The following is a 27,100-nucleotide window of genomic DNA, read 5'->3' as shown; positions in this document are numbered from 1 at the left end:
CATATATAGTTTGGAAACCTAAATTAACCCCTTCAGAGGGATCAGTTGATGAATAATATATCTTGCTTCCAAAGCTGGCCATACATGGTTACATTTTCTTTCAGCCAGTGGGATGAGTGAAAAAACTGAACCAACTCCCCCATCCACACATTGGAGGGGGATGGGGAAATCCTCCCCACTGCACTATTGTATTCTGACAAGGGGGGGGGGGGCGCTCCTCCGCTCTCAGAATACACAGATCAGTGATGAAGCTATTGGCTGTAGCCGCTGATGGAGTGACTTTTATCTGGCAGTGACCACACATGGATGGAAATGTGACCAATCCCTGCTGAACTTCAATGTATCTATGGTCACCTTAAGTGACTTCCTCCCCTCCCCCTCATCTCCTTCATTATGTAAGTCATGCTGAGATAATCTCCCATTGGCTGAGCAATATTCTCATTTGTCTCTGAGCTCCTTCTTGCTATTCCTCGTCCTGCCTGTTGTTTCCTTGGATTGGTTTTCTGTGTAGTGACCCCGGGTTCATCTCTTGGATGCGCTCGTCTGTTGCTTGTCCTGACCTTTATCCTGATTCCTGGATCTCCTCCTCATCTCTCCTCCATATCCTCTTACACAGCTTTTCTCCACATCTGCAGTGACCCCAGGGGGTGGGAACTTGGCACCAGCACACAGCAAAATCCATCCCCACCATTAGCAGCTCCGGAGAAAAGTGTCTACTATGTACACTCCATTCCTCCGCTTGTCACCTGCTCACATGAGAGCTTACTGTCACAGATTCCTGACAGATTTCTGTATGGTAAAGGTCAATGTTCACTCTTCGGTTTAGGAGAGGTAGGATGCACCCAGGAACAATGATTTGGTTTGCATGGGAGTCTCATATAGAGGACCCTTCAAATATCCGCATCCAAATGTCCCTTCATTCAGAGTCTATATGTTCTATTACATCATACTGACCTCACAGCTCCTCTCCAGAGGTCCCACCATCTGGCGTTTTTTCTGATGATCTTAGGATGTGGGTGGACCCTTGGCATCCTCACTTACAAAATGGGACTGTTTGTCCTGTGTTTTATGTAATCACTCTAGAATTGTCTACGACAACCTTTTAACCTATGGAGTGGGAGGTCCGGTGTAGGCAAATGATACAGCTTAAGTAAAGATTTGTTATTATGAGACCTGCCTGGAGAGGTGAGGAGGAGTCTGGGAATATCCTTTTGATTTTACTATTTGTGTTCAGATCTAGAGTTTTCCTCCTGGGAAGTCTGTGGATCATATGACATTGCGTGTGTCAGGTTCCTATAAGGTGTCAGGATGTCACTGTCTATTTCTCCATGGAGGAGTGGGAGTATTTAGAAGGACACAAGGATCTCTACAAGGACGTCATGATGGAGAATCAGCCGCCCCTCACATCACCGGGTAAGAGGAGACTTTATTGTAAAGGAGAGAGCAGTACGGAGGCTCCACCTAGATCCCCCATAATCTGATAAACACATAGAAACAATGTATTCAGTCAATGTGTGTGTTTCCTACAGATGGATCCAGTAATAGGAACCCACCAGAGAGATGTCCCCGTCCTCTGTATTCCCAGGATTCCACACAGGAAGGTCACACCATCCCTCACCATCATCAGGTAGATGAGGAACAATCACTGATAGTATCATTAGGATCTGTACATTATCTGCATTATTACCATTGATGTCATTTTTATTCTATATTCAGAGTGGAAACCTGAGAGATTCTAAAGTTAAGGTTAAAGAAGAGATAAAAGAGGAGGATGATGAGGATGGGGTGATGGAGGAGTCAGAGTACAGAGAACACAAAGATCTGTACCAGGACACCATGGTGGAGTCATCCAGCTACAAAAACCCACCAGAGAGATGTCCCCGTCCTCTGTATTCCTGGGATTCCACACAGGAAGGTCACACCATTCCTCCCCATCATCAGGTAGATGATTAACAATTTTTGGTAGTTCTGATTTATACACAGCATGTTTGTTACAATTAATATTTTATTATATATTCAGAGTGGAATCCTCAGTGATTATAATATTGAAGTTAAAGAAGAGTATAAAGAGGAGGATGAGGAGTATGGAGTGATGGAGGCATTTTCAGGACACAAGGATATGATGGAGCCACCTAATACCAGGAACCCACCAGAAAGATATCCCCAACCTCTGTATTCCCGGGATTCCACACATGAAGGTCACACCATCCCTCACTGTTACAAGGTAGGTGGGGCGGAGGATCTTGGCAGGGCTGGCTTCTGCTTCTGACAGGCAGCTCTTTTCTTTCACTGCTCAGAAACTGCTCTGCTATCGGTTAATTACCAGTCATTTGTTTCTACTGTGACTCGCCTGGTTACCATTAACCTGCCTCATTAGTCCAGCCTACAGACAGGACCTTTTAGCTTATTCTTTCCTTGCCCTTGCGTGGTCAATGACATTTAGTGTGTTCCTGTTTGTGACCTGTCCTGGCTGACTTCTCTTCCGATTCCTGTTCCTGCTTTGGCTCCTTACTATGCCAACTTCTGGCTTTCTGACCCTCACTTCTGTTTGTGACTATGTTCCTGAACTGTTATTTTTTTTGCTATTTCATTAAAGGTGTTATTTTAACTGCATTTTCTGTCTCCACCTGTTTTATGGTTCCTGGCACATCTAGAACATGGACTTGTGGAGATGTGTGGATTTTTTATGTGAGCTTAAAGTTTGCAGATTATATATTCTCTAATTTTCTTGGTGTAGGATGAAGATCTGATAGATATAAAAGTTGAGGTTAAAGCAGAAGAAGAAGAGACGTATGTGAGGGATTATCAACATTCTATGGAGGAGGATGGAATAACGGGGACATTTATAGAGGAGGAAACTCCTACAGAGATCAGCACAGGTGGGTCATTAACACTAAATATGTTCCTCCACCCATACTGCTCACTGATTGGTCTAGAGTAAGGCAAGGACTGGGTGATATCAGCCTGTAATACCCTGGTCACTTTCCTGAGCTGTGTTCCCCGTCCTGTATTTCTCTCGGATAATCTTCCTTCTCTGTGCTGCAGACACAATTTATGTATCTAGACTGAATTTATAGAGATTCTGGGGTTCAGCTGGAAACAAAATGTTGATTTCCACTATGTGTTGTGCAATATAGGCACCTAGATTATGAGTAGTGTTGAGCGAACACGGACTGTATTATTCGGGTCCGTACCGGATAATTGGATTTTTGCTACACGGACCCGAAAACTTTACTGTATGTTCGGGTTTAAAATCCGTGTTCGGTAATTTTATTTCCTGTTTTGTATGTAATGGTGCGCTTTTAATGGCGGGCTTTCAACAGCCAATCAACAAGCGTTTAACTGGTGTGTCTTAAGCCATCCCAGCCATGCCTACAAATGTATTAGTAGCTGTGATTGGCCATTTGAAGCATGTGACCCATGTCTTTATAAGTTTGAGAGACCTAGCGGGGTGCGTCATTCTGCTGTAGTGTAGGGAGAGAGCACACATCATACGTGCTGGTTGCTGCTGATTAGGGACAGACAGTGAAAAATTGTGCCCGAAAAGAATGCAGGGACAGGTCGGAGTGTAGGCAGGGAAAGATATTTGAGCATTTTAGGGACAGGCTGGAGAGATTAGGCAGGGACAGAGCAATCGTCCGTTAGCGATCTACATCGATTTTGCTGTGTGGGGGGTGGTGCAGTGAACTATCTTTTTGCCCTCACTTGAGCTCACTGAGGAGGAGGAGGAGGGAGAAAAAAATATATTTTTATCAGTCTGTTGTGGGCAGCGTTTAGCTATATTTTACTACAGATTGCTGTTCTAATCTGCTATTTAAAAATTACAAAGTTAAAGGGGAATTTTTTTTTTTCCCTTCATAGCCTGGTGCTGAGCTGACCGTGACATAAAACATAAGACACTGCTGTGTTCACATGTGCTATTGAAAAATCACCAATTTTATATACTTTTTTCTATTCCGCTATTCAATATACACCATTTTGGGGTAAAAAAAATTAAATTGCGGCATAGTCTGTATCGGTACGTGTGAGATACACCTTTCAAATTTTTGGGCCGCCGAGGATTGCAGGGTGCTTCAGTTTGCCTCCTGTTCTGAACTCCTACTCCTCATCCTCATCCTGCCTTTAGGGTACAAAAAATTGTAATCGGGGCCTAGTCTGGGGTTGTACGTGTGAGATACACCTTTTTGTATCATATTTTCTATTCCGCTATTCAATCTACACCCTTTGGGGTAAAAATAATTAAATTGCGGCATAGTCTGTATCGGTACGTGTGAGATGCGCCCCAAAAATTTAGAAGGTGTATCTTCCACCGCCGAGGATTGCAGGGTGCTTCAGTTTGCCTCCTGTTCTGAACTCCTCCTACTCCTCATCCTGCCTTTAGGGTACAAAAAATTGTAATCGGGGCCTAGTCTGGGATTGTACGTGTGAGATACACCTTTTTATATCATATTTTCTATTCCGCTATTCAATCTACACCCTTTTGGCGTAAAAAAAAATTAAATTGCAACATAGTCTGTACTAATCTGCTATTTAAAAATTACAAATTTAAAGGGGAATTTTTTTTTTTTCCCCTTCATAGCCTGCTGCTGACCGTGACATAAAACATAAGACACTGCTATGTTCACATGTGCTATTAAAAAAATCACCAATTTTATATACTATTTTCTATTCCGCTATTCAATATACACCCTTTTGGTGTAAAAAAATTACATTGCGGCATAGTTTGTATCGGTACGTGTGAGATACACCTTTTTATATACTTTTTTCTATTCCGCTATTCAATGTACACCCTTTTGGGGTGAAAAAAATTAAATTGCGGCATAGTTTGTATCGGTACGTGTGAGATACACCTTTTAAATTTGTTTGGTGCATCTTCCACCGCAGAGGATTGCAGGGTGCTTCAGTTTGCCTCCTGTTCCAAACTCCTCCTACTCCTCTTCCTCATCCTCCCTTTAGGGTACAAAAAATTGTAATCGGGGCCTAGTCTGTGTTTGTACGTGTGAGATACACCGTTTTATAAAACTTTTTCTATTCCGCTATTCAATATACACCCTTTTGGGGTGAAAAAAAATAAAATTGCGGCATAGTCTGTATCGGTACATGTGAGACACCTTTTAAATTTGTTTGGTGCATCTTCCACCGCCGAGGATTGCAGGGCGCTTCAGTTTGCCTCCTGTTCCTAACTCCTCTTCCTCATCCTCTAACGCCTCCTCATCCGGTCAGCGTAACACCTTCACCACAAACTTCAGCACAGCCATGGGGTAAACGACAGCAGGCAGTTTTAAAACTTGCCTGTTTGGGTGAAAAATCCCACACCGCGCATGAGTTGTGGAGGAGCATGGAACAGCAGACCGATGAGTTGTTGGTGCCAGCGAGCCTCAAGCCCGGCATGGTGGTGTGCGATAACGGGCGAAATCTCATAGCAGCTCTAGGCCTAGCCGGTTTGACGCACATCCCTTGCCTGGCGCATGTGCTGAATTTGCTGGTGCAGAGGTTCCTTCAAAATTACCCCGATATGTCAGAGCTGCTGCAGAAAGTGCAGGCCGTCTGTGCGCACTTTCGGCGTTCTCACCCTGCTGCAACTCGCCTGTCAGCGATGCAGCGTAAATGTGCCCACAAGGTGGAACTCCACCTTGCACATGCTGAAAAGACTGTGCGAGCAGCAGCAGGCCATATTGGAGTTTCAGCTGCAGCACGCTCGCGTGAGTCGCTCTGCGGAACAGCACCACTTTACCACCAATATCTGGGCCTCCATGCGAGACCTGTGTGCTTTGTTGCGCTGTTTTGAGTACTCCACCAACATGGCCAGTGCCGATGACGCCGTTGTCAGCTTAACTATCCCACTTCTATGCCTCCTTGAAAAAACGCATCGGGCGATGATGGAAGAGGATGTGGCACAGGAGGAGGAAGAGGGATCATTTCCATGGCTTTTAGGGCAATCATTCACAAGTGGCTCCGAGGGTGGGTTCCTGCACCCACAAACGCCAGGTACACAATTGTCCATTAGGGGCACAGTTCTGGAGGATGAGGAGGAGGAGATGGAACCATGTTCACAGCAGTGTGGCACCCAGGCCAGCTCATGGCCATCACTGGTGCGTGGCTGGGGGGGATACAGAAGACACAGACGATACACCTCCCACAGAGGACAGCCTTTCCTTGCCTCTGGGCAGCCTGGCACACATGAGCGATTACATGCTGCAGTGTCTCCACAACGACCGCCGAGTTGCCCACATTCTAACTTGTGCTGATTACTGGGTGGCCACGCTGCTGGATCCCCATTACAAGGACAACGCACCGTCCTTAATTCACTCACTGGAGCGTGATCGCAAGATGCGCGAGTACAAGCGCACGCTGGTAGACGCGATGCTGCTGGCATTCTCGCCTGACAGCGGGGCCACAGTGGAAGCACAAGGCCAAGGCAGAGGAGGAGGAAGAGGTCGCCAACGCAACCAGGGCACCACCAGCACCTCAGAAGGCAGGGTTAGCATGGCCGAAATGTGGAAAAGCTTTGTCAGCACGCCACAACAAACAGCAGCACCAGCAGCTCATATGGAACGTCTTAGCAGGAGGCAGCATTTCACCAACATGGTGGAGCAGTATGTGTGCACACGCCTACATGTAGTGACTAACGGGTCTGCCCCCTTCAACTTCTGGGTCTCCAAATTGGGCACATGGCCTGAGCTTGCCCTTTACGCCTTGGAGGTTCTGGCGTGCCCTGCAGCCAGTGTATTATCTGAACGTGTATTTAGCACGGCTGGGGGCGTTATCACAGACAAGCGCAGCCGCCTGTCCAGAGACAATGTGGACAAGCTCATGTTCATTAACCGGTTGCCGACCGCCGCACGACTATATACTGCGGCGGTCAGCCCCGGCCAGGCAGAGTGACGTATGGATATGACACTGACTTGAGAGCCAATTGCGGGCGGGCGCGCGCCCGCCGCGGCTCGTTCACAGACAAGTCAGTGCGTGTGACCGGCGGACTCGATGTCTGCCGGTCACACTACGATCGCTCCGGTGAAGGGAGAAAGGCGGAGCGGCTTATGTAAACAAGCCGCCCGTCATTCTCCCTGGTGTAAAAATGAAGATCAGACGGTTCTACTATGTAGGACCGTTGATCTTTGTTTTTACACCAATAGCCATGTCCCTATACAGTTAGAATCACGACCCTAGGACACACTTAACCTCTCCCTCTCCAATAAAGTTAACCCCTTCCCTGCCAGTGTCATTTTTGCAGTAACAGTGCATATGTATAGCACTGATTACTGCAGTAATGTCACTGGTAACCCCAAAAGTGTCAAAAATGTCAGTCAAGGGTCCGTTCTGTCTGCCGCAATGTCGCAGTACCGAAAAAAAATCGCAGATCGCCGCCATTACGCGTTAAAAAAAACACCAAAAATGACAAAAATCTTTCCCTTTGTTAGTAAACGCAATAACTTTTGCGCAAACCAATCAAAATACGCTTTTTGCGATTTTTTTTTTTTTTTTTTTTTTTTTTTTTTTTTTTTTTTTTTTTACCAAACATATGTAGCAAAAAACAAATTGGCCGAAAATGTTAAAAAATTTTGATTTTTACATTTTTTTGGGGGGGGAATTTCATATAAAAAATGTGAAAAATATTGTTATTTTTGCAAAATTGACGCTCTTTTTTGTTTATAGCGCATGATCAAAAAATCACACAGGTGATCAAATACCACCAAAAGAAAGCTCTGTTTGTGGGAAAAAAAGGACGTCAAATTAGTTTAGGTACAACGTCGCACGACCGCGCAATTGTCCGTTAAAGTCACGCAGTAAAAAATCGCAAAAAAAACCCTGGTCTTTTAGCAGCCAAATCCTCCGGGGCTTAAGTGGTTAAAATGAACCAGGCATGGATCCCACAGGACTTTTCCGTACCTTGTGCAGAATAGAGATGGATACCGACCTTACCCAGCCATTGTTATATTTTTGATCTTTCTCACTCTTTTGGGGTGTACCCTAATTTAAAATGACTGAAAAAAAGCAGTGTTGGCTACCTCGTCCCCCTCCACCGCCGCTTCCACCTACACCGCCACATCCACCGCCACCTCAACCTCCCTCCTACTCCATATGGGCCTCGTCCTTCACAGATGAAGAAAATAGTTTTTTTTTTTTTTTGTTGTTTTAAGTTATTTCCCTATCCATATTTGTTTGCAGAGCACTTGCCATGCTCTTAACTACATTTTGCTGCCATTTGCAGCACTCTAGCCCTTTCCATTGGTGTTTTAGAGCCATTTTAGTGCCTGAAAGTTCGGGTCCCCATTGACTTCAATGGGGTTCGGTGTCCGGGTAAAGTTCGGAAAAAGTCCGGGACACAGACCCGGACTTTTTTTTCAAGTTCGGCCGAACACGGACATCCAGGTGTCCGCTCAACTCTAATTATGAGTCTTGGGTCTTATGAAAATTACCCAGGTTACTTGCTCTGTCTGCTGGCTGTGCGGGGTGGAGGGATATGTCTGTATAGTCTCAGAACCAAGTCACTGAGTGCTGTCTCAGGAGATGGGAGGCAGCGATGTGAGACCTCTGCAACTTGTCTCTTGTAAACCTTTAAGCTTTCACTGATTACTGAATACCAATATTATGAGTCCTGACCCTTACACTGTATAATTTATATTGTACATTACATACTCCTGACCCCTGCACTATATACTCTATGTTGTACATTACATCATTCTGATACTATATAGTCCTATCTGTTGTATCTTATACAATATGTTGTACATTACATAGTCCTGACTTCTGCTCTCTCCCCTCTACGCACTGCTATATATACACCTAAAAATATGGATTCTCTTTTGTTAAATCCATTTTCTACCAGCTGGACATTTTATATCTGATGATTTGATTGGAGGACAGACTTTTACATGTTAATAATAATGTGATAACATCCTCAAACTTTGGAACCTTAAACAGAAAGTGATAATGAGGGAGGAGTCAATAACCCAATGATGGTGGTCTGCAGGATCAGGCCAGTCTTCATCTTGGTTGTTCACCCCCCCCCCCCCCCCCATCCTCACACTCTGACCTCTGGTGGGGCTCAGCCCTGCTGTTATTCATGACTAAATCATGGACTAAAATAAGGAAGTGCAGGACTTCTTGTGTTGGGAAGATGGCAATGAGTGATAGAGGGGGAGGGGACACTCATCCTATAATCATCACTGTCACTCCTATAAAAGACAGTTCTCGTTGTTTCCTCACTCTCTAAGGTCCATGAATATAGAAATTAACTGGTAGGAGATCAGAGGACCCATTTACTAGTTACCTTGAGGGTGGAATTGTAAGACCCTCAGAGACAAAGCTGCATGATGTGGGCGGAGTCCTGGTTAAGGGGAACCAATCTGCTCATGTCTAGTAATAATCTTTTTATTTCTATTTTAGTACATGGACGGGAGATGAGGAAAACCTCAGAGGATTGTCTCACTTTGTCTCCAGACTGTAAAGTAGAAGATGAGGACATCACACAGTATAGTCCAGGAGAAAACCCGGCTACCTCAAATGTCCATCCGGCACCACACAGTGTAGATGGACCATCGTATTCCTCTTATCCTGAGGAACCTCAGACTGTGAAGGACGGCCCCGTCCTTCCAACAGATAATAGGTTTTCCTGTACTGAGTGCGGGAAGTGTTTCTCTTTAAAATCCAAATTTAATGTGCATAAAAGATCTCACACAGAGGAGAAGCCACATTCCTGTCCTGAGTGTGGGAAATGTTTTTCACGGAAGGCCCATCTTTACACACATCAGAGATCTCACACGGGGGAGAAGCCACTTTCCTGTCCTGTGTGCGGGAAATGTTTTTCACAGAAATCCCATCTTCACGCTCATCAGAGATCTCACACAGGGGAGAAGCCGTATTCTTGTTCTGAGTGCGGGAAATGTTTTTTGCAGAAGTACAATCTTCAAAGACATCAGAGGTTTCACACAGGGGACAAGCCATATTCCTGTCCTGAGTGTAGGAAATGTTTTTTACAGAAGTCTCATCTTTACACTCATCAAAGGTCTCACACAGGGGAGAAGCCATATTCCTGTGCTGAGTGTGGGAAATGTTTTTCACAGAAGTACAATCTTCAAAGACATCAAAGTTTTCACACAGGGGAGAAGCCACTTTACTGTCCTGAGTGAGGGAAATGTTCCCCAATGAAGTCCTGTCTTCCTGTACAACAGGGGTCCCACACGACCCTTGAAGTGTATTGGTGCCTTGAGTGTGGGAAATGTCTTCTATATGAATGTTGCTGGACATCACAGCTCTCATGTGGGGAAGAAGCACACCCTGGTATACACCTCAGATATACTCCATGGCTGATCTTCATCATGTAAGAAACACTTCATAAGGAGATCGGAGTTCACCAAAGACATGGATGAAGTGTTGTACTGTGTTGGCCATTGATAGCCATAGAAAAATAAAAATGGAATCATTAACTTTCATTGTACATTTTGTGGTGTAAGCTTTCACAAACGCTTAGAGGTCTGTTTTTTTTTTTAATTAGTTTGAGTGTGACCAGCTTTTGCCCAGCCATGATGATGCTGGTAATATTCTAATTCATGTAGTGATTTCTTCAGCTCCATCTAGTGGTCATAATGTAGTATTTTTTTCAGGAAAAATATCCCATTATGTCCAGTAGATGGAGCTGATGATCATAGGAAATTCATCAGGAATGGCTTCAAACTAATACCTGAGATCATACTCCCGCACTGATGAGTACAGTAGCCATTGAAGGATATAAGTTAATAAAACCAACATTGATAAACCCACTGTGATGGTACACACTGTCACTGGGAGTAAAAAAAGATACTTAATGGTTTGGATTGCTTCAAGTGGGACAGTAATATTTGCCAGCAATATCTCTCAAGGAATATGAAGATTTAATCCCACTTTACACTGTGAGACCTATAGCCTGTTGCCAAGAAGTCTGGCTCCTAAATAACGATAGCAATACATAGATGTGTGGACTGTCAATGGCAGTCTTGTCCTATTGTCTATTTATTGAGATGGAATGTCGATTGTTTTAAGTTGCCTGTCCCATTGTTAAATGTTAACCACTTGCCGACCGCTTACTGTATATAAACGTCGGCAAAGTGGCACGGGCAAGCAGAGTCACGTACCGATATGGCGCTCGCTCCTGACGCTCTGGGGCGCGCTCCCGCCGATGCTCTGATTCGGCACAGGGAAGAGAGGACCTTTTCTGTGCCTGTGTTTACGTTTCACAGGCACAGCTAGGTCTGTGATTGGACAGGACCGATCAGCAGGTCCAGGCCAAAAATCATTGGGCTGGACCTGATGACTGATCGGTCCTGTCCAGACCTAGCTGTGCCTGTGAAACGTAAACACAGGCACAGAAAAGGTCCTCTCTTCCCTCCTAAAATCCTTTTTGGATTCATCGAGAGCAAAGAGACATTTAACTCCCTGATCACCCCCCCCCCCCAGTTAACCCATACACCCCCTGTCACATTGCACACTATAAACAGTATATAGCAGTTTTCTACATTTTTGCCTTAGTGTGCCTTGTGACATGATTTAACGCTAGCGACCGTTAGTTTTAGGCTTAGGGTACCCGCCCCCCAATAAAGATTTAACCCCCTGATCACCCCCAGTTAACCCCTTCACCCCCTGTCATAGTGTGATTGTGACTTGAGTTAGCGCTAGCGAGTTAGTTTCTGTCCCAAGTAGGCTTAGGATGCCACCCCCCCCTAATAAAGATTTAACCCCCTGATCCCCAGTTAACCCCTTCATTGCCCTGTCACAGTGTCACTTTTATAGTGTATAGTTTTTTTACTGATCACTATTATTAGTATCATTAGTATCACAGGTGACTTTAGTTAGCGTTAACGTCAGTCTAGGACAGCGCAGATCCCCGGTGCATAGTTATAAATTAATTTAACCCTTTGATTACCACATACACCTCCATTACTAGTAAAGTATCTGAACAGATCAATATCTTTGATCTGATCAGAACTATACTAGCGTCCCCAATAGTTTAGGATTCCTAAAACGCAGCATTAGCAGGATCGGTCATGACACCTGCGTTTAGCCCCTCCGCCCAGCCCACCCCACCCAGGCAAGTGCAGTAATCAATAGATTACTGTCACCTCCAAAACCACAAAACCGATGTGTTAGCAGAGTCAGGCCTGATCCCTGCTAGCACTAGCAGTTTTTTTTGTAGCGGTTGAAATAGTCCTTGACAACAAGGTGCTTTTTTACCTGTGAGTCACACTAGTGTACCTGTGAATTTAGTGGCTAACATGACCAAACATTTGTACATTAGTGTAGAGGCCTGCAGGATACTGATAATGTCAGATGAGAGCGATGGGGAAGCCTCACTGGCAGAATCATGGTCAGTATATGAGCCTGTAGACAGCAGTGGCTCCCTGACAAATAGCTCCAACAACGGAGGGGTCCCTGCTAAGGTCAGGCGTACCCGACCCCCTTCTGGAGTTGCTGAGGTGCAGAGATCGCAGGGTGCTCATATGCAGCAGAGTGTCAGTACTAGTGCTGCTCACACTTCTGGTGAAATGGCAAGCACCAGCGGCCTAGTACACCCTGGTCGTAGACAAACCAGCACTGCAGTAAGACTTGGGGATGTGGCGAGTCCCATAAGTGCAGTTGAAGCTGGTGCGATGGCTAGCACAAGTAGTGGCCCGCAGCCACCGCAAATTCGAAGACAGGCCCGTAGAGCCCATAGTGTCCCCCCTGATGCGCTGGCATATCCTAACTGGCAGCCCCCAGATTCTACAGTGCCTGTACTTCCCCCCATTCACTGCCCAACCTGGAATTCAGGTGGAAACAGACCATTATACTCCCCTTAATTTTTTTGAGCTGTTTTCCACGAAAGATCTTTTCAGATCTATTGTGGAAAAAAGCAATTTATATGCTGGTCAATACATTGCCGCTGATCCAAGTTCGTCCCTTGCCAGAGAATTTGGCTGAAAACCTATAACGGTTTCCGAGTTTAAAACTTTTCTGGGCCTTTTCCTTAACATGGGCAAAACTAAAAGGAGTGAACTGCGGTCATTTTGGTCCACTGACCCAGTCCTCCATATACGCATGTTCTCTGCATGCATGGCCAGGGGGAGATACGAGCAAATTCTGCGGTTCATGCACTTCAGTGACCATGAACTCTGCCGTCCTCGGGGAGACCCTGAATATGACCAGCTCCACAAAATTCGGCCCCTCATAAACCACTTCAATCAGCGGTTTGCAGCCTTGTTTACCTCCCAACAAGTTGTCTGCATTGATGAGTCCCTGATTAAGTTTACTGGCCACCTTGCTTTCAAGCAGTTTATCCCCAGCAAGCGTGCCAGATATGGAGTCAAGCTGTATAAGCTGTGTGACAGGGCCACAGGCTATACAGTTAGTTTCTGTGTTTACAAGGGAAAAGATAGCACTGTGGAGCCCCCAACTGCCCAGACTACATCGGGAACAGTGGCAAGATAGTTTGGGACGTGGTGTCACCCTTATTCGGAAAGGGGTACCATTTGTTCATGCACAATTTTTATTCAAGCGTGCCACTTTTTAGTCACCTGCTCAAATTTCAAATTGGCTCATGTGGCACCGTGCGACCTAATCGCCAGGGCTTCCCCCAACGGCTTGTAGATTCCCAACTTGCAGTGAAGTGGAGGGATACATGGAACGTTTTCGTTCTGTCCTCCTTTCACGCAGACAGGACGGTCAAAATTCATACGATAACTGGTGTTTTGGAGAAGCCCCTCTGTGTCCACGACTAAAACCTTAATATGGGATGGGTGGACCTCAACGACCAGATTTTGGCACCGTACTTAGTTGCCCGTAAAGCCAGACACTGATACAAAAAATTGTCTGTTTATTTATTCCAATTGGCTTTGCTGAACGCTTTTGTGCTATACAAAGCGACAGGATGAACTGGATCCTTCCTAGAATTCCAGGAAGAGATCATTGGAGCCTACCTGTATCCAGGAGGTGCTCCTGCCCAACTTCCCCTACCAGATGCAGTGAGCCGGCTGCATGAGAGGCATTTTCCTTATGCCATTCCGAGTACCCCTACCAAAAATGCCCCCAAAAAAGATGTCTGTAGTAAGCACAATTAGGCGTGACACCTGTTATTGTTGTCCATACTGTCCTGGCAAACCTAGTCCCTGCATCGGGGAATGTTTCCATCGCTACCACACACTAGTGGAGTATTAGCGTAGGGTACAGTCTAGGGCACACTAACACAGGGTCTCGCAAGATGTTCGATGGTTATCGTCATTTTGAGAGACCCTAAGCTAGAATGTTGCAGTAAAAAAAAAAAAAAAGTTATAAAATAATTAAAAAAATATAAAATAAAAAAGCCAAAAATAGTTGTCGTTTGAGTTATTTTTCTGTTCTTACTCTGCTCTTCTACTTTTCCTACTTTTAGTGTACTTTGTTACTGTTTTTCATTGGTAACCATTTTTTACTTTTCAGGTACCAATGTAATGTTTTTATTTCTTTTCAGTTGTTAACCAGTTTGCCTTGCAGGTACACTCATCAGCTGCCACACTGATTTTATATATTCTGACACAAACAGCGTTTGCGCTCAGCATATATGGAAATCTCTGATGGCAGCGCTGTAGGAGGTGATTTCATCACCACAGTTGAAAAAACAATTAGGTATACATGGCATTCCTGTATACCCATCATTAGAAAGTGGGTTGGATGTTTTGGGCAGGTAATGGTGGGTATACTACACAATTTCTGAGGGAATCTGTTAGGTTCTCTTTTTCGTTCAGTCCACAGGATGCATGAAAAAAAAAAAAACTACAATATATGGCAAACAAGGACCAGCAATGTACTGGTACGTTGCTGGACTTTGAGTGGTTATACCAGGATGATGCATCCAGATTTAGGCATCATCTTGGTATCATTTTTTACAGCCAGCGGTCGGCTTACATGTAAAAGTGATCCTAGCGGATAATTGGCCGCTAGACTGCTTTTACAAGCAGTGGGAGGGGACTCCCCCACCCTCCCACCACCTTCTGCGGTTTTTCTCTGGCTCTCCTGTCCCACCGGGTAACCAGAGAGTGCAGGCGGTGGTTCAATAATCTAACCATAGAGCTGATTGGAGACGAGAATGGCTCCAATCATCTGTATGGCCTAAGATACCTGAAGCTACGAGCATTTAATGACTTCTGTTTTGCCAGAAATAAACAGCGCCATTGGGAAAGCATCTTATCACACCAATCTTGATGTGGTTATATGCTTTAAGTTCAGAGGAGAGATCTAGAGTCTAAAAGACCCCAATTTTTTTTAAAAAAAGAGTACCTGTCACTACAGATTGCTATCATAGGGGATATTTAAATTCACTGTGATAACAATAAAAATGATTTAAAAAAAAAAATGAAAGGGAGGGTGTCAAAATAACATAAAAAAGCAAAATAAATAAGATTCAAGCACCCCTGTCCCCCCGTGCTTGCGCACAAAGGTGCACGCAAGCATTGGTCTAGTGTCATATGTAAACAGTAATTGCAGCATGCATGTGAGGTATCGCCGCAAACGCAAGGTCGAAGGCAGTAATTCATGCAGTAGACCTCCTCTGTAAATCCCCGTACACACGCAACGATTATCGGCCGACCGATCGTCCGTCTTTTGTCCAGAGTGGTGTTTTGTTGGTTGGAATGTGCCTAGACTACACACGAATTTTCTCGCCCAACAAAAATCTGCTTCAGAAGTGATGTCATGTGTTGGTTTGCTTTCTTTGTGTTCTTTCTTCTCTGAGCATGCCCAGACTTGTTTATAAGATTTTTCCCTGTCGAAATCTGTACTGAGAGCACGAAAATCGGCCGTGTTTTGACGGCGGACAAAAATTTTATAGCCTGCACACCAGATTTGTTTCGGCCGAAAAGTCGGAGTCGGTTGTCGGAAGCATCATACTAACAAGCCAAAAATCAGCAGATCGGACGTTGGACGAAAATTCCCTGACAATTTTCGACGCGTGTGTACGGGGCTTAAGTCCAAAGTGGTAACCCGTAAAGAGATTTAAAGGCTTTTAAAAATGTACGTATTTTTTTGCCACTGCACGGGCATGTGCAATTTTAAAGCATGTCATGTTTGGTATCTATGTACTTGGCATAAGATAATCTTTTAAATTTTACCAAATTATATAGTGTATTTGTGCATTCAATTTAAAAAAGTGTTTTTTTTTCCGCAAAAATTGCGTTTGGAAAATCTGTGCGCAAATACCGTGTGACGAAAAAAATTGCAACATTCACCATTTTGTTCTTAGGGCCCCTGCTTTAAAGAAATATATAATGTTTGGGGGTTCAATGTGATTTTCTAGTAAAAGAAAAATTTTTTTTATGTAAACAAAAAGTCACAGAAAAGGCGGGTCTTCAATTGGTTAGAAGAGTGGGTGATGTGTGGCTAAGATTGAGCATAAAATGCCAGGACAGTTCAAACACCCCCCAAATTACCCCTTTTTGGAAAGTAGACACCCAAAGCTATTTGCTGAGTGGCATATTGAGTCCATGGAGTATTTTATATTTTTCCCTAGGTTTCAGGAAAATGACCATTTAGTTTTTTTTGTTTTGTTTTTTACACAAAGTTGTCACTAAATTATATATTGCTCACGCATGCCATGGGTATATGTGAAATGACACCCCAAAATGCATTCTGCTGCTTCTCCTGAGTACAGGGATACCACATGTGTGAGACTTTTTGGGAGCCTAGCTGTGTACGGGACCCCAAAAACCAATCACCATCTTTAGGATTTCTAATGGTGTAATTTGCTTATTTTACTTCATCACTACCTGTCACAGTTTTTGGAGGCTCTGAAATTTCAAGATGGAACAAACCCCCCCCCCCCCCAAATGACCCCATTTTACAGAGTAGACACTCCAAGCTATTTGCTGAGAGACATGGTGAGTCCATGGAATATTTTATATTTTGCCACAAGTTTCGGGAAAATTATTATTATTTTTTTTTACACCAAGTTGTCACTAAATTATATATTGCTCACACATGCCATGGGTATATGTGAAATTACACCCCAAAATACATTCTGCTGCTTCTCCTGAGTACGGGGATACCACATGTGTGAGACTTTTTGGCAGTCTAGCCGCATGCAGGACCCCGAAAACCAATCACCAGGCTTTCTAAGGGCGTAAATTGTTGATTTCACTCCTCACTACCTATCATAGTTTTGAAGGCCATGAAATGCCAAGATAGCACAAAATCCTCCCAAATGATCCCTTTTCGAAAAGTAGACACCCCAGGGTATTTGCTAAGATGCTTGGTGAGTATTTTGCAGCTCTCGTTTATTTTGGAAAATGAAGAAAAAAGAAAAAGCATTTTTTTTCCTCCTTTTTCAAATTTGAAAATTTTGTGACAAAAAGTGAGATCTGCAAAACACTCCACATGCCTCTCTGCATATAGCTTAGGGTGTCTACTTTCCGAAAAGGGGTAATTTGGGGGGGGGGGGGTTTGTGCTGTCTTGGTATTTCATGGCCTCCAAAACTATGATAGGTAGTGAAGAGTGAAATCAACTATTTCCACATATACCCATGGCATGTGTGAGCAATATATCATTTAGTGACAACTTTGTGTTAAATAAATAAAAAAATAAAATGTAATTTTCCCAAAACTTGTGGCAAAATATAAAATATTGCATGGACTCAATATGCCTCTCAGCAAATAGCTTGGAGTATCTACTTTCCAAAATGGGGTCATTTGGGGTGATTTTGTGCTATCTTGAAATTTCAGGGCCTCTGAAACTGTGAGAGGTAGTGAGGAAGTGAAATAAGCAATTTACGCCATTAGAAAACCTGAAGGTGGTGATTGGTTTTCGGGGTCCCGTACACAGTTAGGCTCCCAAAAAGTCTCACGTGTGTGGTATCCCTGTACTCAGGAGAAGTAGCAAAATGTATTTTGGGGTGTCATTCCACCTATACCATGGGTGTCCAACCTTTTGGCTTCCCTGGGCCACATTGATTGTAGAGAAATTTTCTCGGGCCTCATATAAAATATATACTATAGTTAAGGTATATAAGTAATAAATGCCGCCGCATTAACAGCTAGAGGATGATGAAATGAAATGGAATCAGTATACAGAGGTTTACTTCTTCTGAGCAATAATAAAGGAACACTCTAACCACCATGACCACTTCAGTGACTTGAAGTGGTCATGGTGGTAGAAGTCAGAAACACTGCACATGCTCCCCTCACCCCCTCTGAGGCAGCCTCTGCCTATTATTAATTGGAAGCTGCCCCCGACCTAACTTCTTTCCTCCCCAGCAAAAAAAAAAAAATTGTCAAGAGGCAGTGGGCAGCATTGCCTGAGGTCCTGGGCCACAGGTTGGACATGCCTGACCTATACAAATGCCATGCGTGAGCTATTTATCTTTTAGTGACAACTTTGTGTTAAAAAAAAATTTAATTTTCCCAAAACTTGTGGCAAAATATAAAATATTCCATGGACTCACCATGCCTCTTAGCAAATAGCTTGGGTGTCTACTTTCTAAAATGCAGTCATTTGGGGGGGTTTTGTGCTATCTTGACATTTCAGGGCCTCCAAAACCGTGATAGGTAGTGAGAAAGTGCAATGAGAACTTACGCCCTTTGAAATTCTGAAGGTGTTGATTGGATTTCGGGGTGCCAGACACAGCTAGTCTCACGTATGTGGTATCCCTGTACTCAGGAGAAGCAGCAGAATATATTTTGAGGTTTAATTACACATATACCCCTGGCATGCGTGAGCAATATATAATTTCAATGACAACTTTGTGTAAAAAAAAAAAAAATTTTTTTTTTAAATTCATTTTTCAAACACCTGTGACAAAAAAATTTAATATTCAGTGAGCTCAACATGCCTCTCAAGACATTCCTTAGGATGTCTACTTTCCAAAAAGTGGTAATTTGGGGGGGGGGTGGTAATTTTGTACTGCCCTGCCATTTTAGCACTTCATGAAATGAGATAGGCAGTCAGAAAGTAAAAGCTGCATAAATTCCACTGTTTATACCATAGACGCTATAACTTTTGCGCAAACCAATAAAAATACGCTTGTAGAATTTTTTTTTGTCAAAGACATGTAGCTAAATAAATTTTGGCCAAAATATATGACAAAAATTTAGTATATTGGATATTTTTTAAAAGACAAAGTTGAAAATGTCATTTTTTCTCAAAATTTCCGCTCTTTTTTTATTAATATCGCAAAAAATAAAAAGCGCAGAGGAGTCAAATGCCACCAAAAGAAAGCTCTGTTTGTGGGGAAAAAAAGGACGTAAATTTAGTTTGGGTATAGCATTGCATTACCGCGCAATCGTTAGTTAAAGTCACGCAGTGCCAAGTTGAAAAAAGTGGCCTGGTCTTTAAACAGCAAAATCCTCCAGTCTGAAAGTGGTTAATGAGCCCATATTGTTCTGTCCAGATGGCTAGATAATTAGTTAAGGTTAATTCAGGTTATGTATACAATTTCATCTGAATATGATAATGTAATCAAATCAGGAAACCCCTGACCTGTGTGTGGTAATATGATCAGGAGGGGGAGGTCCATGCCGTATTAAGTATCACACTTCGGCACAGCACTTCAGCGAATGCACAAAGCGAACATCCAAAGCATACAACTGCAATCCAACAGACAGACTACAGGTGACCTGAGTCTCTATACAACTTTTCCATCTCACATTCAGTCTACTTCTCAATCTCACCACCCTGTATTATGCAATCCCTAATTCTCCTTCTCATGTTTGCATCCTCTCTCCTAAAACTTTCTCTCCTTTACCCCTCTTCTCCGCCCCACAGCTTGTATATATCACCCTCACTCCTATCCTCACCTTTATACTGCACTCATCAACTCCTGCTGATTCTGAACCCACACACCAATAAAACCTACAGGACACTGAGATGTGTCCCCCCTCATAAATCATACTCCCATATCACCTCCCTCACCCTTCTGCTTCTCCTAACCTCTGGAAATATTTCCCCAAATCCTGGACCCCCATCATTTACCTTTGGCAAACATACCCGTCACCCCCTATCCTCTGACACCAGCCGAAATCCACACAATCTGGTTTCTCTTCCTCTTCTGCCTAGAGCCAACCTCCCCTTCTCCTGCGCCCTCTGGAATGCCCGCTCTGTTTGCAACAAACTCACCTCTGTCCATGACCTATTTATCACAAACTCCTTCAACCTGCTTGCAATTACTGAGATCTGGCTTCAAGAATCTGACTCTCCTCCTGCTGCCCTCTCCCATGGTGGCCTCCTGTGGACTCACTCTCCCAGGCCTAGTGGATGTAAAGGAGGTGGGGTTGAAATTCTGCTTTCCCCTCAAAGCACTTTTCAGGTTCTTCATCCACCCCCTTCTCTGTCTCTCATTTGAAGCTCACTGTATTCGTCTACTCTCTCCAGTTTCATTGAGAATTGCGGTGATCTATCGGCCTCCTGGACCGGTATCAGGCTTCCTTGATGACTTCTCTGCCTGGCTACCCTACTTTCTCTCTTCTGAAATTCCCACAATAATTCTTGGAGACTTCAATATCCCTGTTAATCTTAACACTCCTGCTACTTCTAAACTTTTGAGCTTAACCTCCTCTTTTGACCTAAAACAATGGACACATGCTTCTACACACTCTAATGGCAACAGCCTTGACCTCATGTTTTCCTACCTATGCACCCCTCGCAACCTCTCCAACATTCCATTCCCTCTCTCTGATCACCACCTCATTAGTTTCAGTCTCTCCTTGTCCTCCTCCTTACCTTCCAACTACCGATCAATTACCCGTAGAAACCTTCACCATCTTAACCCTTCACTTCTATTTTCTGCTACAGATTGTCTCTTTAACACAATCTCATCCCTTTCCTGCCCCAACATGGCCACTTCTGTCTACAACAGTTCACTGTCATCTACCCTGGATGCTTTAGCCCCCCTCACTACACACAGAATCGGGCCCCGACCACTACAACCCTGGCAGACAGACAATACCAGAAGCCTGAAAAAACGTAGTCGCGCACTTGAGCGTCTGTGGCGTAAGACTAAGTCCCAGCAAGATTTCAGCCAATATAAATCTGCCCTCCAAAAATACAGTTCCTGCCTCCACACTGCCAAACAGACCTACTTTATCACTCTCATTAACACCCTCTCACACAGTCCCCGTCAACTCTTTTCTACCTTCAATGCTCTACTTCGTCCTCCATTGCTTCCACCCACTAACTTACTCACTGCCCAAGAGATTGCCAATCACTTCAAAAATAAGGTTGATACAATTCGTGAAGAGAGCTTTACACTAGAGATATCTCCCTCACCTTACACACCTTGTCCTCCAGCACAATCAATACTTCCCTTGTTTAACCCAACTACTGTAGAGGAAGCCACTAAAATTTTGACTCTATCCTACACTCTTTAACTCCTATCTTCAACCTCTCCCTCTCCACTGGCATCTTCCCCAACTCTCTAAAACATGCGCTAGTAACTCCCATACCATAGAATGCCTCGCTAGACCCCACCAATCTTAATAACTTAAGACCCATCTCCTTACTCTCTTTTGCTTCCAAACTCCTTGAACGTTTAGTCCACAACCGCCTGAGCAAGCACCTCATTGAGAATAACCTCCTTGATACCCTTCAGTCTGGATTTCGTCGGCAACACTCCACAGAAACCTCTCTCCTAAAACATACAAATGACTTACTAACAGCTAAAACCAATGGTCACTACTCAATACTCTTACTCTTGGACCTCTCTGCTGCCTTTGATACTGTTGACCACCCCCTCCTTCTCAAAAAACTCAGTTTGCTTGGTCTCCGTGGCTGTGCTCTCCATTGGTTTGAATCTTACCTATCTCACCGCACCTTCAGTGTCACTTACAATTCCACTTACTCCCCTGCAACTCCTCTTACTGTTGGGGTCCCCCAAGGTTCTGTCCTTGGACCGCTACTATTCTCAATCTATACCTCCTCCCTGGGTCAGCTAATAGCCTCCCATGGCTTCCACTACCACTTCTATGCTGATGACACCCAAATCTACCTCTCTACCCCTCAGCTCACCCCATCAGTCTCCTCCCTCATCACTGATCTACTAACAGACATATCAGCCTGGATGTCTCACCACTTCCTCAAACTGAATCTATCTAAAACCGAGCTCATAATATTTCCTCCACGTGCCCCTTCCCCGGAATTCTCTGTCAAGATCAATGGAACAACTATCAGTCCTTCCACACATGCCAGGGTGCTAGGGGTAACCCTGGACTCTGCACTGTCCTTTCAGGCTCACATCCAATCCCTGTCCAAATCATGCCGCCTTAACCTCCGCAACATCGCTAGAATACGGCCCTTTTTAACCAATGACACCACCAAGCTTTTAATTCACGCCCTGGTTATCTCTCGCCTTGACTATTGCAACTCCCTCCTTATTGGATTACCCTTACATAGATTATCCCCCCTTCAATCCATAATGAATGCTTGTATAAGACTTATCCACCTTACCAACCGTTCAGTGTCCTCCACCCCTCTCTGCCAATCCCTTCACTGGCTTCCACTCACCCAACGAATAAAATTTAAAGTGTTAACAATAGTTTACAAAGCCATCCACAACTCTGCCCCCAACTACATCACTAACCTGATCTCAAAATATCAACCAAGCCGCTCTCTTCGGTCCTCCCAAGACCTCCTGCTCTCTAGCTCCCTTGTCACCTCCTCCCATGCTCGCCTCCAGGATTTCTCCAGAGCTTCCCCTATACTTTGGAACCCTCCACCCCTCTACCCCAATCTGTCCGACTGTCCCCTAATCTATCCATCTTTAGACGATCCCTGAAAACCAATTTCTTTAACCACTTCTGGTGCTGTCCCACCATAGAAACATCAAAAAATCATAAGATAAGGGAAAACCATATGAGCTTCTTCTGAGCAGAAAAGACGATGCCCAGTAATGCCATCCCTTCCGAAGATCCTTTGTGTTCTGAAGAAACTTTGATTTCTTCCCCCTTGTCCTGGACTGACGTGAATGGGGGGGGGGGGGGTCAGCACATTGGGTGGAGAACAGATTTTTTAGTGCTTTTCTGCTATGACACGTTTCCGAGACTTTATTTTCTGAGAGCCCTGGAGGTTGTTCTGGATTTGGAGAGATAATATTGAAGAAACATTGAGGGGGTTTGGAGTGAACCCCTTAAAGGGGAATGGACATCTGACCTCTTTTTAACTGAATAGGTCCAAACAATAAGGCGCGAGCGGAGTGTGAATGGTGGCGGGACCATCTGCACCTCTTTATTCACAATAAGGATCTGGGAATCTGAGCCTTATAGCGGTTGTATACTGCCGAAAAAAAAAAAAAAAAAACAAACCCTGCAAGACAAAGGCATAATGATCTGGTATGCATTCCATACTAGCTCATTATGAAATACTTACCTTAAAATGAAGCCCCGACACGGACCCCCGGACACCACTGTGGGAGCTGACATGCTCCCTCGGCGTCTCTTCCGGGTTCGGCAGCTCCGGCGCTGTGAGTGGCCGGAGCCGTGATGACGTCATTCCCGCGCATGCGCACGACAGTCACTTTCTGGCAAGTGCCCGGCAAGGAACTTTGAAGGTCCACCGGACCTTCAGAGCGCATGCGCCGCTATCGTCAGCGGCTGCATGCAGGGCAAATATCTCCTAAACCGTGCAGGTTTAGGAGATATTAATTGTACCTACAGGTAAGCCTTATTATAGGTAAAAGTAATATAGTAAAAGTAAAAAAAAATGAGTATACTACCGCTTTAAGGGGACACAGTGCCTATATATATATAACAAGAGTGTGAAGGTGGTGCACTACTTTCTGAGCGCACCTTACTTGAGTGGGATACATTTTGTTCCCTTGTAATAAAGTTTATAGTGTTTTATAGTTATCCAAGCATTTCTTTTCTCCAGCATAGGAGCCTGAAGGCAGAAAGTGGAGAGATAGTATGCAAGAAACACAGAGGAGAATGTGGGGGAGCAGTAGTGCTTTAGTGTGAACCCGTTAAATAGAAAAAGCACATTTCAAAAATTTTTGTAACCCTATAGGACCAAACAGTATTGTGAGAGTGGAATGTGAATGGTGCTGGGACTCTCTGCACCTTTCTATTCATATTAAGGACATATGAAGATTGCATAAAGCACAGTATTTATTTGAAACATGTAAAAGGGACGACATTACTGGACATCGTCTTTTCTGCTTATAAGGAACTTCATTTATCTTATGACTTTTTGATATATATATGGTGTGACGGCTTGTTCAGACACTGATGATGGATTAAGAAGGCTATTCGTTTGTGTAGTGTAGTGGTCCCTTTCATCGGTGATCAATAGGAGATGAACCCCCCCTTATGTCAGTGGCCAGTATAGTCGTCCCTTACATTGATGATCAATGGGAGAAAGACCTCTTATGTCACTGGTCAGTGTAGTGGTCTCTTACATTGGTGGTGACCAATGAGTGAAGGACCCCCCTTATATCAGTGGTCAGTGTAGTGATTCCTTTAATTGGTGATCAATAGGAGATGGACCCCCTTATATCAGTGGCCAGTATAGTGGTACCTTACATTGGTGACCAATGAGAGAAGGACCCCGTTATATTCGTGACCAGTTTAGTGGTCCCTTACATTGGTGGGCAATGGAAAAATTACCCCCTTATATCAGAGGTCAGTGTAGTGGTCTGTTATATTGGTGACCAATGGGAGAAGGACCCCTATATATCATAGGTCAGTGTAGTGGTCTCTTATACCGATGACCAATGAGAGGAGGACCCCCTTATATCAGTGTTCAGTGTAGTGGTCTGTTACATTGGTGACCAATGGGAGAAGGACCCCCTTATATCAGTGGCCAGTGTAGTTGTCTCTATATACATATGATATATAGGGGTCCTTCTCCCATTGGTCACCAATATAACAGACCACTACACTGACCTCTGATATAAGGGGGTAATTTTTCCATTGCCCCCTTATATCAGTGGCCAGTGTAGTTGTCCCTTACATTGGTCACCAATGGGAGATGGACCCCTTATATCAGTGGTCAGTGTAGTGGTCCCTTACATTGGTCACCAATGGGAGAAGGACCCCCCTTATACCAGTGGTCAGTGTAGTGGTCCCTTACATTGGTCACCAATAGGAGAAGGACCCCCTTATATCAGTGATCAGTGTAGTGGTCCCTTACACTGGTGACAAATAGGAGAAGGGCCTCCTTATATCAGAGGTCAGTAGGAGAAGGACATTCTTACATTGCCATCAGTGGGAAGACTGCCCCCCTTACAGATCATTGATGTCAGTGTCCCTTGGTGGGAGTGGAGATGACCATGTCTACATAGTTGTCCCTGGAAATTTGTATGAAATGTTGGCATCTTTTTTACTCTGCATTCAGCAAGCCATCGTGGGTTGAGAATGCCCATTTATTAGGGGTGGTGCATTCATATAAAATGGGTGTGGTTCTACAAGAAGCATATTGATAAGCTATTGTACAATAACATTTTATAATACTAAATATACAGGGAGATTTATCATAATAAGGACAGAAACACAGACAGAAAGGTCTTGTTCATTAGTAAAATGATTTATGGATTTGGTTATCTAGTTACAGATTTTAGGGTTCATTTAAACATTTAGCAGTCCTCGCCACCCCTCTGATAAGTGGTCTGTGAAAGGTTGCTGAGAGGCAATATATCACCACGTGTAATAAAACTGAGAAGCCGGTGCCACTGGAAAAAGACCGGTGAAAAGAGGTACATAGGATGAAGAGGGGCAAAAAGGTGGGGGAGCTGGAAAAAAAAGGGGGGGGGGGAGAGGTGAGGAGGGTGAAGGGGCAGAAGGGTGAAGAGGGGAAAGAAGGAGTGATAGGGGACAGGGAGGCGAAGAGAGGGATGAGGGGAGGAAGGGAAAAAGAAGGTAAGGAGGGGGAATATGATGTGAAGAGAGGGGCAGGGCAAGTATAGAGGGGATAAGGGGGGATTAAAATGGAGAAGGGAGGAGGATAGGGGGTAATGAAGGGGACAGATCAGTAAAGAGGAGTAAGGGGGTGAAGATAGGGAAAGGAGGAGGATAGGAGAGTGAAAATTGGGACAGCATAGTAGGAGATGGGGTGGTGGAGAGGGAGATGGGGTACAGGATGAGGGATGCAAGAGAATGAAGGTGGTCAAGAGGTGCAGAAGGGGGGTGTAGAGTGGGGTGAGGAGGAGGACACGGTGTGTAATTAGGGGTATGGGGAGTTGAATAGGATACATGGGGGTATTTGCTCGTAGAGGTGAACAGCTGGCAGCATTATCATGCTCAGTGTGGATAGTAAGTTGAGAGCAGTTCCCCAGCTCCCCCTTCCACCAGGACAGCACACAACACCCTCAATCACCACACACAGGGCACCTAATGACTCATACAAACCCCCCACACACAAAGAGCCCTCCACTCCCCTCCTCCGGGCACTACCACTTCGAGGACGGGATACACAGTGAGAAGCAATGACTTCTACATACCTGGCAGGGTTGGAGAAGCCATGCAGGGTTGGAGAACCCATGGGCTCATCACCAGACACACCGCAGGAGGAGCATCCAGAGCGGAGCCCATTCCCCACACTGTGCACAGCATCCTAATGGGTCAGGAGAGCAGGAAAGTCTCTGCCTGACAGTTCTCTTATATCTGCCCACTGCTGATCACTGCACGCTCATTGGCCGCTTACAGACCCATCTTTGACGCTGACTGATCTACCATTGCCTGGCCCCAAACACATTTACGCTTTACACTGTAATTGTCAGGACACAGCCTGGGATAAAGACACCACTGCACAAATCGCTAAAGAGAGTGACTGTCCTGGCAAATCAGATACACAATCCATACAAACACAGCACAAGGCTGTGTTCACACTATGGGGGCTGCAGTTCCTCTGAGCTCCACAAGGTGATGATCTCATTTCTACCCAGACAGGAAGTCTCTATGGAATACAGACAGGAAGTGATGTCAGGTACAGACAGGAAGTTCCAGGTGAGAGGTGAGTCTGGAGGAAGTAGAGAGGAGACATTGCTGGAAGTGGCAGCAGAGGAGGTAATAAGATCTTATTTTCTATTTACACCCAGTAACCACCCCCCCCCCCCCCCGTCATGTCCGTCCTCTTCCTTCATAGTCACTGTGATGTCTTTTATCTCCAGCAGATGATGATACACACATATATAGTGTG

General features: G+C 44.5%; 1 protein-coding gene across 1 annotated transcript in view; it reads left to right on the top strand.

The window, feature by feature from the left end:
• Positions 1 to 1,293: 1,293 nt before the first annotated feature.
• LOC309550702 (uncharacterized protein) overlaps positions 1,294 to 27,100 on the top strand; it is a 975,511-nt gene continuing 949,704 nt past the window's right edge. Inside the window, exons 1-2 of the mRNA XM_082251036.1 lie at positions 1,294 to 1,413; positions 1,530 to 1,627. Of these exons, the coding sequence (XP_082107162.1) occupies positions 1,329 to 1,413; positions 1,530 to 1,627 (183 nt within the window). The 5' untranslated portion in view covers positions 1,294 to 1,328. The remainder of the gene's footprint in view (positions 1,414 to 1,529; positions 1,628 to 27,100) is intronic.

Source organism: Pelophylax lessonae, assembly GCF_965119305.1.
Source record: "Pelophylax lessonae genome assembly, chromosome: 3".
Classification (NCBI taxonomy): Eukaryota; Metazoa; Chordata; class Amphibia; order Anura; family Ranidae; genus Pelophylax; species Pelophylax lessonae.
Note: the sequence above shows the minus strand (reverse complement) of the source record. Positions and strands in the feature narration are given on the sequence as shown.